The sequence below is a fragment of the Castor canadensis genome, chromosome 7 (assembly GCF_047511655.1).
Source record: "Castor canadensis chromosome 7, mCasCan1.hap1v2, whole genome shotgun sequence".
Lineage (NCBI taxonomy): Eukaryota > Metazoa > Chordata > Mammalia > Rodentia > Castoridae > Castor > Castor canadensis.
In genome coordinates, this window is record NC_133392.1 from 18162406 (window position 1) to 18175631 (window position 13226).

A 13226-nucleotide genomic window follows, 5' to 3' on the forward strand; every position below is an offset into this window, starting at 1 on the left:
ATAATGACTTTACTTGGAAAAACGCATTCTTCAATAAAAAAAAAATTTTTAATGTTCACTTTGTTCTCTTGTCACAATGTTGGAAAACACTGTAGCCCAACAGGAAATACAGACGAAAGCGTCAAATGCAGAGTGCACAAAAAGCCATTTTAAAAGCTCATGCCCATCAAGTTCCCCACTTGGTATAAGTTGTGCACAAAGTCTTAGTCCAATGCGAACCCATGCTGTGACATTCTGAAGCACCCCCTCAGAAAACTCTGTTAAATACATAAACACCACTGAAAAGGAAACTTCTGAGCACTAGAAGTCACACTCAAAGGAAGAATAAACCTGATTTTTTAAAAATCCCAAAGGAAGTTATATAAGCACAGTGCAACAAGGTCATAAGCTTAACTGTCCTTCACTGTCACATTTGAAAGTAAATTGGCATTTTAGCTACCTGCTTTGGTCGTCATTCTTTTTCTTGGCTCACAGAGATGCAATGGAATAAGGATGGCTTCATGTGTATCTTACAAACTGACTGGAACAGTGCTGGGCATGATGGGTAAGACACCTCTAAAACGAGTATGATACTTTTTCATGGATTAAAAACGAGCTCTATGAATTCACTTGGACCACCTAAAGAGAAGGTTCTCCAAATAGGGTTTAAATGACATCCTTTTCTTACCACTACAAACCTCACCAAGATCTCAGAGAACCTAGCAAAGCAAATTTAAGCACAGCTTCAAAATACTCTTTAAGAGCATCATCTAAAATGACAACTTCTATTCTTTCCACAACAGAATCACAGCCTTTTCAGATGTAAGACTTTAATAGCATATAATTATAAAGGAAGTGATAACTAAACATTAAAAATGACTACTTTATAACTGGGTAGACTTCTAAAACTTATCAGGACATGGTCAAGTAATTCTCAGCATTTAAAAATGCCTATTCAAGCATAGATGTCCTTACGAATCTGAAATAATTCTACTATCCAAAATAATGAGTAGAGAAGCTTTTTCTAGAGGTACTTCGCTCTATCAATAAGTTTAATACATCTATAGAAAACTTTTTTCCTCTAAAATACATATGGTTGGATAAAGTAGGTGGTTAATATCAACCAATTGTAGAATCCTGTTTCCTATTCTATATTGTACAATAACACAGTGTTCATTAGTTATTTCTACAATAATTTAGACAGGGCAGATAGCAGTGCCTTTCTGAATTACAGCATGTGCTTAATTAAAAATTACTTAAGTTAAAAATTTGACTCAGTGTTTATGGACAAATATTCTCTACTCAGATAACCCAGTACTGTGATATCTGACTTGTCTTGTCAGTTCTGCATCCTTAGAAGGCTCAGTGAAAGTTTGTTGAATGAGTGAAATACAATACTTAACTTCTCTTATATAATCTTATACCACTCTCGTAAATACTGAGTAGCAGAAACTTAACATTTATCAACTGATAGCATCTCTGAGAACAGGATCACACGGTGAATACTTTCTGGACCTACCTTCTCAAAAGTCTTCAAAGTAACTTATCAGTATATATATGCAGGGAAAAAAAATCCAAACTCTGACACTTCTGCAGGAGATGTTGGCTCAATTTCAAGATAGCTTCTAACTACTAAAGTTGTTTTCTAGATTATCTTCTACTGTTGTGCATTGTTTTATCCTTTAATATTTCCATAGATTATAATTTACATGTTTGATGGTTTGTGTTTTTGAATCAAAGTATTTCATTGCACCTAGCACAACAAACACTTAAAATACTACTTGAAGAGAAGAATAAGACAGGAAAGGAGGAAAATAAAATAACATGATATAATAATGACGAGGCGGGGGTAAGAGAAGAAGAAAATGTCAGTGGATATGGAGGGAACTACTGAAATAATAAGGGAAATAACTGGCTTTAAGTTTGGTAAGTACTTTGTCTCAATAAATACTTCTCAAGATGACTCAAATTTCTAAATAAGTTCTACAGCAAGTAGGTTAAAGTAATAATCATAAGGTGAATTGAAAGAAAGTACCAAGAAGCAAAGGAGACTGATATGGTTGTAGAACTGTATTCTTATACCTCATTACCTCCAAATAACCATATGAAAGGCTTAGGAAAGTTCCATCAGCAGTTCATTAGAGATTTTGAAACAGATATAAAGAAAGTTACATTCGTCAGCTCTCCATCGCTGTTGCAAAATACCTTAGATAGTCAACTTATAAGGAGGACAGGTTGGTTTTAGTTCATGGATTCAGAGGTTTCAGTTCACAGCCACTAGTCCCATTACCTTTGGGCCTGTGCTAAGGCACAATATCATGGCACAGAGTCCCTGGTAGAAGCTGCTCACCTCACGGCAGCCAGGAAGCAAGGTTAAAGAAGGGGCTGATGTAAACGTCCCCTTCAACAGCATGTGCCCTGAGACCCAACACCCTCTAACTAGGTCACAACGCTTAAGAGTTCTACCACTTCCTAACAGCACCACAGGCTAGCAAACAAGCATTTAACACATGAGCCTTTGGGGTTCTTCAATGTCCAAATAGCAGCAGAAGTCAACTCAAATTTTAAACACACTTGTTCAGATTCTTCAAACACTTCTGAACATGAAATATATTTGGATTAAAAAATTTAAGTGGGTATTTACATTTGACCACTTTTCCTGTAAAAACTCTTTTAAAGGAGATAGGTAACCAAAAAAGAAAATGAGGTTTCATGAATTATCTCATTCTCAATAAAATGCTATAATCCAAGAATTGTTTTCCAGAAAAAAAGCGTGCATTTCTCTGGTTACTCAGTTACGTAAAATGAATTCAAATTTTTGATAAGGCAATCATAAAACAAAAATAATCTAAACACAGTATGTGAAACAAGTCACTGGAAGTATACTTCTAAAATGGAAAATGTCTAATGCCTAATGTTACATAAAATGAAGCCCTGATTTTGAAACTGAATTGAAACCTATATTTTAAGGAGATAATCCTCATAGAAAAGAAGCAGGATGGGGGGGGAGAGATGGCCCAAACAATGTATGCACATATGAATAAGTGAAAAAATAAACCAAAAAAAAAAGAAAAGAAGCAGGATACCCAAGGAAACCCTACATCTGAAATGTAATGAATCCTCTTATTAATTTATAATGAATAAGGTTTGGGTAGAAAGGAACTTGTAAATATACAACACTGGTATTATTCTTGGTCACAAAATCTATCTTTCCAATTTCCCAATGAAGCAAGATATAAAAACTTAAAATAAATGTAAGTAGTGTTAAATGTAGGGATAAAATGTTTTTTAACAAAGATAAAATGATAGAATGAGTATCTTTTAGGCTACTGGATAGATTACTAGAAATTTTTGTTACTGAGCAATGCCTATGCATATATTCCTAAACTAAAGTAACATAAACAATTATTATAGCTCCTAATAAGACTATTCTCATATTCAATGTCACCAACATTTAGGTTAACAGAGGGCTCATACTTGTTATTTCATACAGAGTGTAGGTGTTCAGTATACCTACTTACCTGCCCAAATTTTTGCATGTATGTTTAAATGTAAAAACACACATTATGAGATTCAATGAAATTACTTTTATCAAGTTCAAATAACACAGACAAAATGCTAACACAATAAAGTATCTCACTAAACTTTAATGTGCACCTGAATCACAGCTGCTCCTGTTAAAATGTAGATCTGATTCAGCAGACTTGAGTTGTTTCCAACAACTCACCAGGGAACAACGGTGTTACTGGTCTTGAACTCCACTCTGGGGAGCAAGAAACCAACCTGTTTCTTCTCTGGACTGATTTAAAATTAGCCAAAGTGACAAAGTATGTTTATACTTAGAACTTTTCTGAAGTGAAGATGATTAGAGAAAAAAATGGGTATTTTTGTAAGATAACTTATAAAACCCTTCTCTGTGTGTGTGTGTGAAAGAGAGAGTCAGAGAGAGAGAGAGAGAGAGAAAGAGAGAGAGGTGAGGATTTTATATATACATAAGATATAAATATATTTTATATTAGATATAAACACTTATATATACTTTATATACAAATAATTTTATAATGCCTCTAGGAACTCTAGAAAATACTATCATAAACTTAGTATTCAGCCCAGATTCATAATCACAAATGTGCATTCCTGTCAGCCTGATGGATTGGTCATTTTCTGCATGTAGGCCATTTGCCTACAGAAGGTCGTCCAATGATGTCACAGTCTACTTAAAATAAAATCCAGACTCCTTCCATGCCCATGGCCCCCACACACTCTGCATCCTACTAGATTCTGTTCTGACCACATACCGTGCCCTTGTGCTCACTTCACTCCAGCCATTCTGTTCTACTTTCTGTTGCTTAAATATCCCAAACATCATCTCATTTCAGGGTCCTTTTGCTTGCTCTTCCTTCTTCCTGCATCATCTGTGCCAGACTTTCTTATTGATGGAATCTATGTAGCATTCAACACCCAGCATACAAACAGGTCTCTTCTCTCAGAGATCTTTCCTGACTAGCCAACCTACCTAGGCTTTATCAGCTTCTTTTAATACCCTGCTTCATTTAACCACTGTCTGAAATGGTCTTTTCCATTTATTTATTAATTTGAAAAATATCTGTCTCATTCTGCCCACCCCTTCCCCCTATATATAAACTGCCTGAAAATAGGCACCTTATCTGTCTTGTTCACTGTTCTGTCCCCAGCATATGGCACATAGTTAGTTTTTTTGTTAATAGCCATTTTTTAAAAAAATGAATTATGGAGAAAGGAATAGGAATATGGAATCTATTCTAATTTTAGTGTGGTCCACTGGATTAAGAATATGGAATCAGATGATCTGGTTATACTATTTTCTAGCTTTATAACCGTGGGGAGGGCTGGCAGAATGGCTCAAGTGGTAGAGAGCCTCACTAGTGAGCACAAGGCCCTGAGTTCAAATCCCAGTATTGCCCAAAACAAACAAACAAAACAAATAAGTGTGGGAAAATGACTTAATCTCTGTCTCTTCTTTTCTCCTCTGTAAAAGCCATGTGATAAGGATTAAAGACATGACAAACATAGAGTACAAAGAACGACGTGTGGCCCATATTAAATGTTTAATAAACATTGTATTATTTCTCACAGGTCCATTCACTAGCCCACAAAGCCCTAGGTGAAGGATGGAACACCATTTTTTCAGGGCAGAAAGTGTGGTGGAAGTTTAGCACTGTGTTGTCAAGAGATTAGTGGCCAAATTCGAAGTTAAGGCTAAGTGGTCTGAGATGAATGTTAAGAGAACAGTGTGAATGAATAAAGAATGAAGACTCAAGGGCCTCAGGAAGGAGGTCAGTAAATGGTATAGATCAAGTTCCAAAAACAAGAGACTACAGAATATGGGCAAATTCACTCATAGTTCCAGAGTAACAACTGCCAGGTAAGTTGAGCCCCTGTGGAGTACAAAGTGGGACAGTCATGTGGGTCTTGAGCTATCTGTTTACAAACTGAAAAGAGAGAGTAAGCTTTCCTTTTCTATCCCTTTACAGTTTGCCTTTCAGCCTATTCCTTTTAGTAATCACACACCTTCAACTGGTTTTGAATCTATTGCAATTCTGGGATATTTATTTCAGAGAAAAAAATGAATCATAATTTCAAGATAAAGGGCAGATAACCCAGAGTTTGAAGGATTAAGTCTGGGCCCCTCAAACAAAATGGGTATCTTCACAGCTAAAAGTCATATCTGATTGAGTAACTGAAAAAAAGAGTCATCTTTTATTCAGAAATTCCAGGACAAGAGCTTAGAAGAAAAGGAAAAATGAATCAAGTCAATGGCTCTTGCAGTCAGCATAGTATCTAGTCTATGGCAGTCATTCCCAAGGAAGTTTTGTTAATGAGTCTGATAATGGGCCTTCTTGGTGTCAGTCTTAAATTGGAATGTGCTAGCATCAGCTCTTTAATGTCATACTCTTCTAACTCTCCCTTCTTTATTAAATGGAGTTATTTAATTGATTTGTAACTTCACTGATTTCTCAAATAGAAAGAGATCCATGAAGAACACTTGATTGATATTAAACTCAATGTATATTGGGTACAAATGGCACTTAAAAATAATCATAGGCATGTTCCTCTGCTCAGTAGCTGTTCTTCAGAGGTAATAGCTACCTATTTGACAAGACAACTTAAAAATGTCAAAAGTGATTCAAGAGTTTTACAAGATGAATTCTATTATTTGTTAGGAAGACAGTAGCAATCAAAATTATATGCATTCTATTGTATCGTCTGTATTACTTTTTTTAAAATGATATTTGCAAATTATGATAATCACATTAACATGTGATTTATAAATTTTTGTTAAAATTCCTGCCAGTTATTGTGAAAGATAACTATGTTTTGGTGGTGGTAACTTATAAATATACACAGTTTTTTATTTTCTAAACACTTAAATCTGACCTTATTCTATCTCATAACAACCTTGTGGGATAGTCTAATGTCAAACTTCTGTTTTGCAAATATGAGAATATATGTGGAGAGCTTAAGTGACTTTTCAAAGTCACACAGCAAATTAATGACAAGGCCAGATGATGGGGGTTTTCTCTCTCCAATTCAGTATACCAGGTAATAATTCCTAGATTTTGTACTTAAGTAACATCTCAAAAAACATTTCAGAGAACCCAAAATGAGGGTGACACTTTTGTTATTTATCAGGTGAAGAAAAATACATACCTACAATTGCTATCATACCATTAAACTGTCCCCAGCACTGCTTAAAAAGTTTTTCCTTTAGAAAGATGCTATATGATATTGTTCTTCCACTGCTACTATAATAAAAAGATGACCAACATAAACTTCTATACAATCAAAACACAGAACTGTTTGTTGACTAAGAATGACTAGGGTGAGGGCTAGCAGGGGGAAGGAAATATAGAAGCAATATGTTGTCCACCATAATGCACTGCTTCCACATTACTTTAGGAAGAAGTAAAAGCAATCTTCCTGTTCCCTGTCTTCTCATTTGACTCCACGTTCAAACTTAAACAAGGAAATGAATTAGCATAACTCCTGCCTAGGCAGAGGCTGTGTCACATCTGTCCTGACTGCAAAAGGTATATTCTTATTCCTCCTCCCAGACTTACTTTTGTAGTCTGCCAGAAGTTCCCAAGCTTTATATGACAGACTTCTGTTTTTCAAACATGAGAATATATGTGGAGAGTTTAAGTGACAAGACCTAATGATAGGAGTTTTCTCTCTCCCATTCAGTACACAAGGTTATAATTCCTAGATTTTATACTTAAGTAATATCTCAAAGAGCATTTTAGAGAACCCAAAATGAGGGCTACTTTTCTATTTTGTAAGTTTTCTATTTTTAGAAAACTTTATAGTTAATCTACCATTGTATTCTACACACCACTGTATACACAAACCAAAAAGATAACTATCAAATCCCATCCAGGCTTACACTCATGATCAATGCATGGCCTTCTGGTATATGTGATCTTCATTAAAGACTTCCTTCAGCTTTGGGAAGGAACTACATGAATTCCGTAGTGAAAGAGGAAAAAAGACACTCAACTATGTGCCCCAGCAATCAAATTAAGCCTTGTGATCAGGGTTTCAGCAAGAGTCCCCCAAGCCCAGGTCCAAACCAGTCCCATGTGGGCAGAAGCGCATGAATGGAAAGTCCCCTTAGTGACTGTAATGTTCAATAGAGACAATGCCACATTTCCTAAGGGTTGTTGTAGTACATTCCTCCCCCACCTTATTAAAATGAGCAAATTTCACTCGCAACACAAAGACTATTTTCTATGAGATAATCACTGGGTTGCAACAAATGAACACACATTAATAATAATACTTACATTTATGTATGTATTGATGAGGTGTAAAAACCCTTTAATATATGCTATTTTCTCAAAGAACATTGTGAGGCAAGCAATATTATTCCCATTTTACTGAAGAAGAAACTGAGGCTCAGAACAATTATATGATTTGCTCAGGGTCACACAAACAAGAATCACAAACTGAGCCTGGTCCTTTTACCTCATGTTCAGGGCTCTTTCCACTACTCACATTCTTCCCAAGAGTCACCTCTGCAGGTGAACCCCCAAACTAAAAGAACACACAAAAGCTGGCTTTCATTCTGGTCAGGGCAGAAAGCCAATCCATCACTAACCTCAAAAAGAACAGCTCATGCTATTAAAAATATGGGAAGGTTTATGGTGTTCCTCATATTTCTCACCAATAATAGAATGCCAGTGCTGTTTGCATTCCTCCTTGTTCAGTTCCTTACCATTCATCATATAAACCAATCCATTTAGGAGAGCCAGAGATCCAGGGCAAGAAGAACACTAGCCATTCAAAACCAAATTACTTAGAATCATTTTCATTATACCTGTGCTTCCAGAAATCAACATTTTGGCAACATTAAATTTTTAAAAAATTGATGGATATTTTGTTGATCACAAGTTTTTGTGGTTTATATTCTGGGTAAGAGCTATCAAAAATAATATATTAAAATGGATTACTTATAATCTATAAAACAAAACCAAAAAAAACTGGCTAAAGAATAAGAAACTGGTAACCACTATGGCCTTAATGGATATTTGTTTTTGGTGTAAAAATACTCATTGCATGAAATATTTATAATTGAAAAGCTTGTCTACTTTAAATAGACAAGTCTTAGAAGAAGCGGGAGTGTGTTTTCTGAAATTAGTGACTATGGTCAGTTCAAATGAAAAGTCTGACAATATTAGCTAGCGCTGTAACAAAGTTTCACCAACAAGCCTGATGCTTACTATGGCTTTTCCTATCGTATTGTAGGATCTGATAATTTTTTTTTTTAAATACAAGACCATTAGGAAGCATTTCCAACACCAAGAAAAATACAGTAAACTAGGTATCACTATTTCTTTGTCCCCAGTCCACATCATTCAGATTGATTAAAATGTTAATTTTTACATATGTGAATAAAACGTAAAGGAGCAAACAAGCGGACTGCACGGTGTCCTAGCAATCATTGCGGGTGGGTAAACTGACAACATGTAACTGCATATTAAGACAAATGTAGAATTTAGACAAAGTATTCCATCTCTTTTCAGATGTATACTTTTAAACCTCAGGAACTGTTTTCAGTAGATGTCATGCCTTTTAACTTGAAAAAAGATAAGCGCAAATAAGCTCCCAATTGTCTCCCCAATATGTAAACCACATCTCGGGCTCTGCCTCTGCTACTCCTTTGAAGTTTCCCTGAAATGTCATGTGTTGTGAAGACTGCTGTGCATAAGCAAGACAATTTGCTCACTCTCAGAATTCTTACCGGTTTCCACTGCTATTTGGTATCCAGCCTCTAGTCTCCGAGATGACCTTTCCAGCCTCTCTGTGTTATCGAGCAGATGTGCCCTCTGAAAAAGAAAAAGGGGGGAAAAAAATCAGACGGCCGTCTACAATGTTCTTTTTTTGCCTTTAAAAAAAAATGCCTTTGTATGCCCTCACATTTGTGTGTGTTGCGGGGGGGGGGGTGGCTTACAATCCATTACAGTTAATTTTTAGCAAATCTTTCATTACAGGAACACAATGGACAGGTTTCCAATCACTCACACATGGACCATCACTTTTTTGTTTTAAAAGATGACTCATATTGTAAGTGGCCACAATGAATTTACTCCAATACATGCACAGATCTATGATTTCTATTTGTGTTGATTTTTTATAAAATGCAATCATTTCAAAAATCCTCTTGTTCCTTTGATTCCTGAAGATAGTAATTTTTAAACAGGAACTTTATTTTTAAGAGAATGCTCCTTAAGTTTGGATGTGCAGCAAGATGCCATATAGAAGAACATATGCTACTAAAACAGAATACTAAACAGCACTTCTAGTCTGAAGACAACTCAGGGCACCACCAAGAAAGAAGAGATACAGGTTTCTGCATTTACACAGATGTAAAGAACTGTGGATTTATTCCCATATATAAGGCACTAGATTGAAGATGAACCTTTTAACAGATAGTGTTTTAGACTATAAACTAAAATTATAATAATTACAACTATCTCTTTTATATTATATCCTATGGGGGAAATTAGAGAATTTCTACCAAATTCTAAGCATCTAAACTTTCTTTCCTACATGAAGACTTCTTAACTTTTTAAAATATATACTATATCCATTTAGGCTGCTAAAATAGATCTATATGCTAATTATGGCTACGAATGAGTATATATATCTGTGTGTGTGGTACAGATCCGACATACTCCTGGAAACTCAGAGACAAATGAGTATGTATGTCTGTGTATCTACGTGTATGTTTTGTGTACATGTATTTGTATATTATACCTTCTTCCCTCAAATTGGTTTTGGTATCTGTTCAAAAAGAAATAAAATAAAAAAATACAACCACAACACCTACAACTTTGTGTTGTTGACAGATGTCACTTAAAATCGAAGAAATGCCTTCTAATAATAATAAAAAAGGAGGTGCCACACACATTATCTGAGTGGCTGTTGAGTGAAATGATGTACCTTGCTCTAATGAGCCCCCACGGATCTTGGAGATGCAAGCTGTATTGACATGCACACTTAAGCTAATACACCTAGACCAGTGCCTCCAAGCTCCAGCAGCCAGGGATGCTGACAGAATATCTCGCTTCCATCTTCAAAGAAAGGAAGTGATTAGTATGTTATCATTACCATTCAAAACGTGATTTCCTTATTCCCTCCCGGCATAGGTGACACATCTGAGATGCGGCCAGACGTTAGAGGCAGCTAAAGCCACATCAAAGCTTTCCTTGAAATTTTTTTGGGGGGAAGGGTTGGAGGGGAAGAGAATCATTAAAACAATGCATTTAGAACAGAGAGATAAGACCTGATGTGAAGGTCAGTAAGCTGCAATAACAGTCTATAATAATTAATAGAGTTGTCTAGTATATAGTGGGAAAATTAAGAAAAATATTGCCCCCTCCCTCTGCAAAAAAAAGTCCTAAATAAATAAAATGGAGGAACAAAAGCGTCGTATATCATGAAAAAGCAAAATCACTGAAGGCTGCAACTGAAAGAAAAAGAGCAAAGAGCTCTATGTGTTTGGCACTGCTGACTATTTTTAAATAAAATTAGATACTACTAAAGCTTCTCATAAATATCTTTCTCCTACCTAAATCTCCCTACATGTAGATTCTGGGAGAAAGGACTGCTCTTCCCTCCTCTGAATATTGTTTTCTACTTAAACAAAGGACTTATAACTCCAAACTTCTGGTTTTCATAAAAGGTTATCAATCAAACCTTAGAAAGCAAGAGTAAATCTGAATTTTAATCCACACTAAGAGAAGAGGATATTTGGGTTCATTTTCATATTGGATATAATATAAAAATAAAACATTTAGCTAATACAGATTTAGAAAATTATAGATCAGTACTGGAAATGATACTCCACTTACATGCTAAAATCCAGTGTAGAAAATAAAGCTATGCTGATAGACAATGTGGAAAATGATGTGTTTAAATGTGGAATGATTTGGTGGGTTGTATGGTTGTACTGGAGAGAAAATCCCGGCAAGAACTTTAAAAAGTGTATATTCTCAAATAACGGAAGTAACTGCTTCTTCCGGAGGTTTTGACTTTATCAGAGTAAATGTGCACACAGAGGACAATCGGTTTACCAGCAGCTTTCCAGCAGGATTTCACTTTGTATTTTGGAACCTCTTTACTTAAGTCAAACTAAAATCAAGTTCCTATAACAGCTGCGCTATTTACATTGTTCCCTTAGTCATACATTGCCCTGGTCGCTATAAATGAAAGGAAATACACTACAGTAGCAGCTGATGCTTTCAACTTGCCCCCACACTCCATCCCAAACTCATTCTCTCACCCTCTTCTCAGCCCTTTTCAAAGCAGGTAAGTGAAGCTGTGCAGGAGCTTCAGACAGAGCTCAACTTGTGTGAGGAGCTGTGCAAAGTGGAGAGCTGGAGATGCAGGATTCAAACAGCTCGGCACAGCCAACGCTACATCAGCTCCCTCGGCACCCAGCCCTGCCTCCAAGCAGCCCTGAAAAGAGCCTCCTGAGGAAGGGATGTGCACACTTTGTTTCCAAACACAATAAAACATCGTATTTTGGGGCAGATGGGTGCTTGTCTTCTTAGCAAAGGTGCCAGTTAAGAAATCTGGGATAACATTCACTGTATGATTACTATTAGAATCCTGACTGAGAGGTAGTCACCTCTGAGCAAACCATATGCCAACTCAATGTCACCCTCAAAATCTAGTCTATAAATATCTATGCTATATCCAGATCAGAGAATATGTAGAATTTTGCTTCAGAGTAGATCAGTCTATTAGTTGAATGATCTAATTCTTCCAATTATAATTCTATGTACAGGGCACAGTTTCAAAAACATAAACTCTAGAGCCATAATTGATAAAACTATTGCTATACAGAAACAACAAATAATTAAGCCATCAAACAACAATAAAACATCTTAAAAGAAATGCATACATAACGTTTTAAGCTTTTAGAATTAAGATTTCTAATTATACCATACTCAATTTAACAAAAATCTGACAAAAATACTGATTAGAATAAGGTACAAATTTTACTGCTCATACTCATTGCTTAAATTCAGGGACCAGAGCTTTGTGTAATTTCTTTATTAACTCTATCGTTAGTTCCATCAACATTTGAAAATTCAGATTCTTCACTTAAATGTGAGAATATGTAAATATATACAAATGGATATTCTATCATTCAGAAAAATCACTCACCCAAATAATAATCTTACACATCAAAACTGCAATTATCTATCTATCTATCTATCTATGCACCCACATCCCATACAGAAAAGAAAATCCACAAAAACACTGGATAGTGATGGTGTTCGTGTTTTCACCCACCAGTTTATATGCTACTTTTACTTTTACTAAGAGGGGACATCATTAATGCATCTGAAATAAGAGTTATTGAAAACCACTATTTATAAGCTTCTATATTAACATCCGCATCACCTAGAGAATAATGATACAGCAATTAAAAAACCTCTAGGAAAACATCAATCAATATATCCAACCCAAAGTCAAAAGTAATTCAATGTACTCTGATTATAAGCAAGTAGACAATTTTTAAATGGCAGTATGGTCCATTTCTATGTCTTAATAGAAAAATAACAAAACTCAAACTTACTAAATAAAAAATATAACTATTTTATCTCTGAGAAAAAAAAACCAAAGCATATTTGACATATGTAGCCTAATTAAAAGTAAAACAAAAACTATAAACAGATTCAGCATTCCTCATTGAT

The 13226-nt window shown here is 35.4% G+C and overlaps 1 protein-coding gene across 7 annotated transcripts in view; it reads right to left on the minus strand.

The window, feature by feature from the left end:
• Nucleotides 1-13226, minus strand: part of Vti1a (vesicle transport through interaction with t-SNAREs 1A) — a 345401-nt gene that overhangs the window by 253383 nt on the left and 78792 nt on the right. For all 7 annotated transcript variants that reach the window (XR_012449627.1, XM_074078312.1, XM_020167024.2 and 4 more), the window contains one exon: nucleotides 9260-9344. Coding sequence is in view for 6 of the 7 variants with exons in the window: in XM_074078312.1 (XP_073934413.1) it covers nucleotides 9260-9344 (85 nt within the window). In the remaining variant the exon portion in view is untranslated. The remainder of the gene's footprint in view (nucleotides 1-9259; nucleotides 9345-13226) is intronic.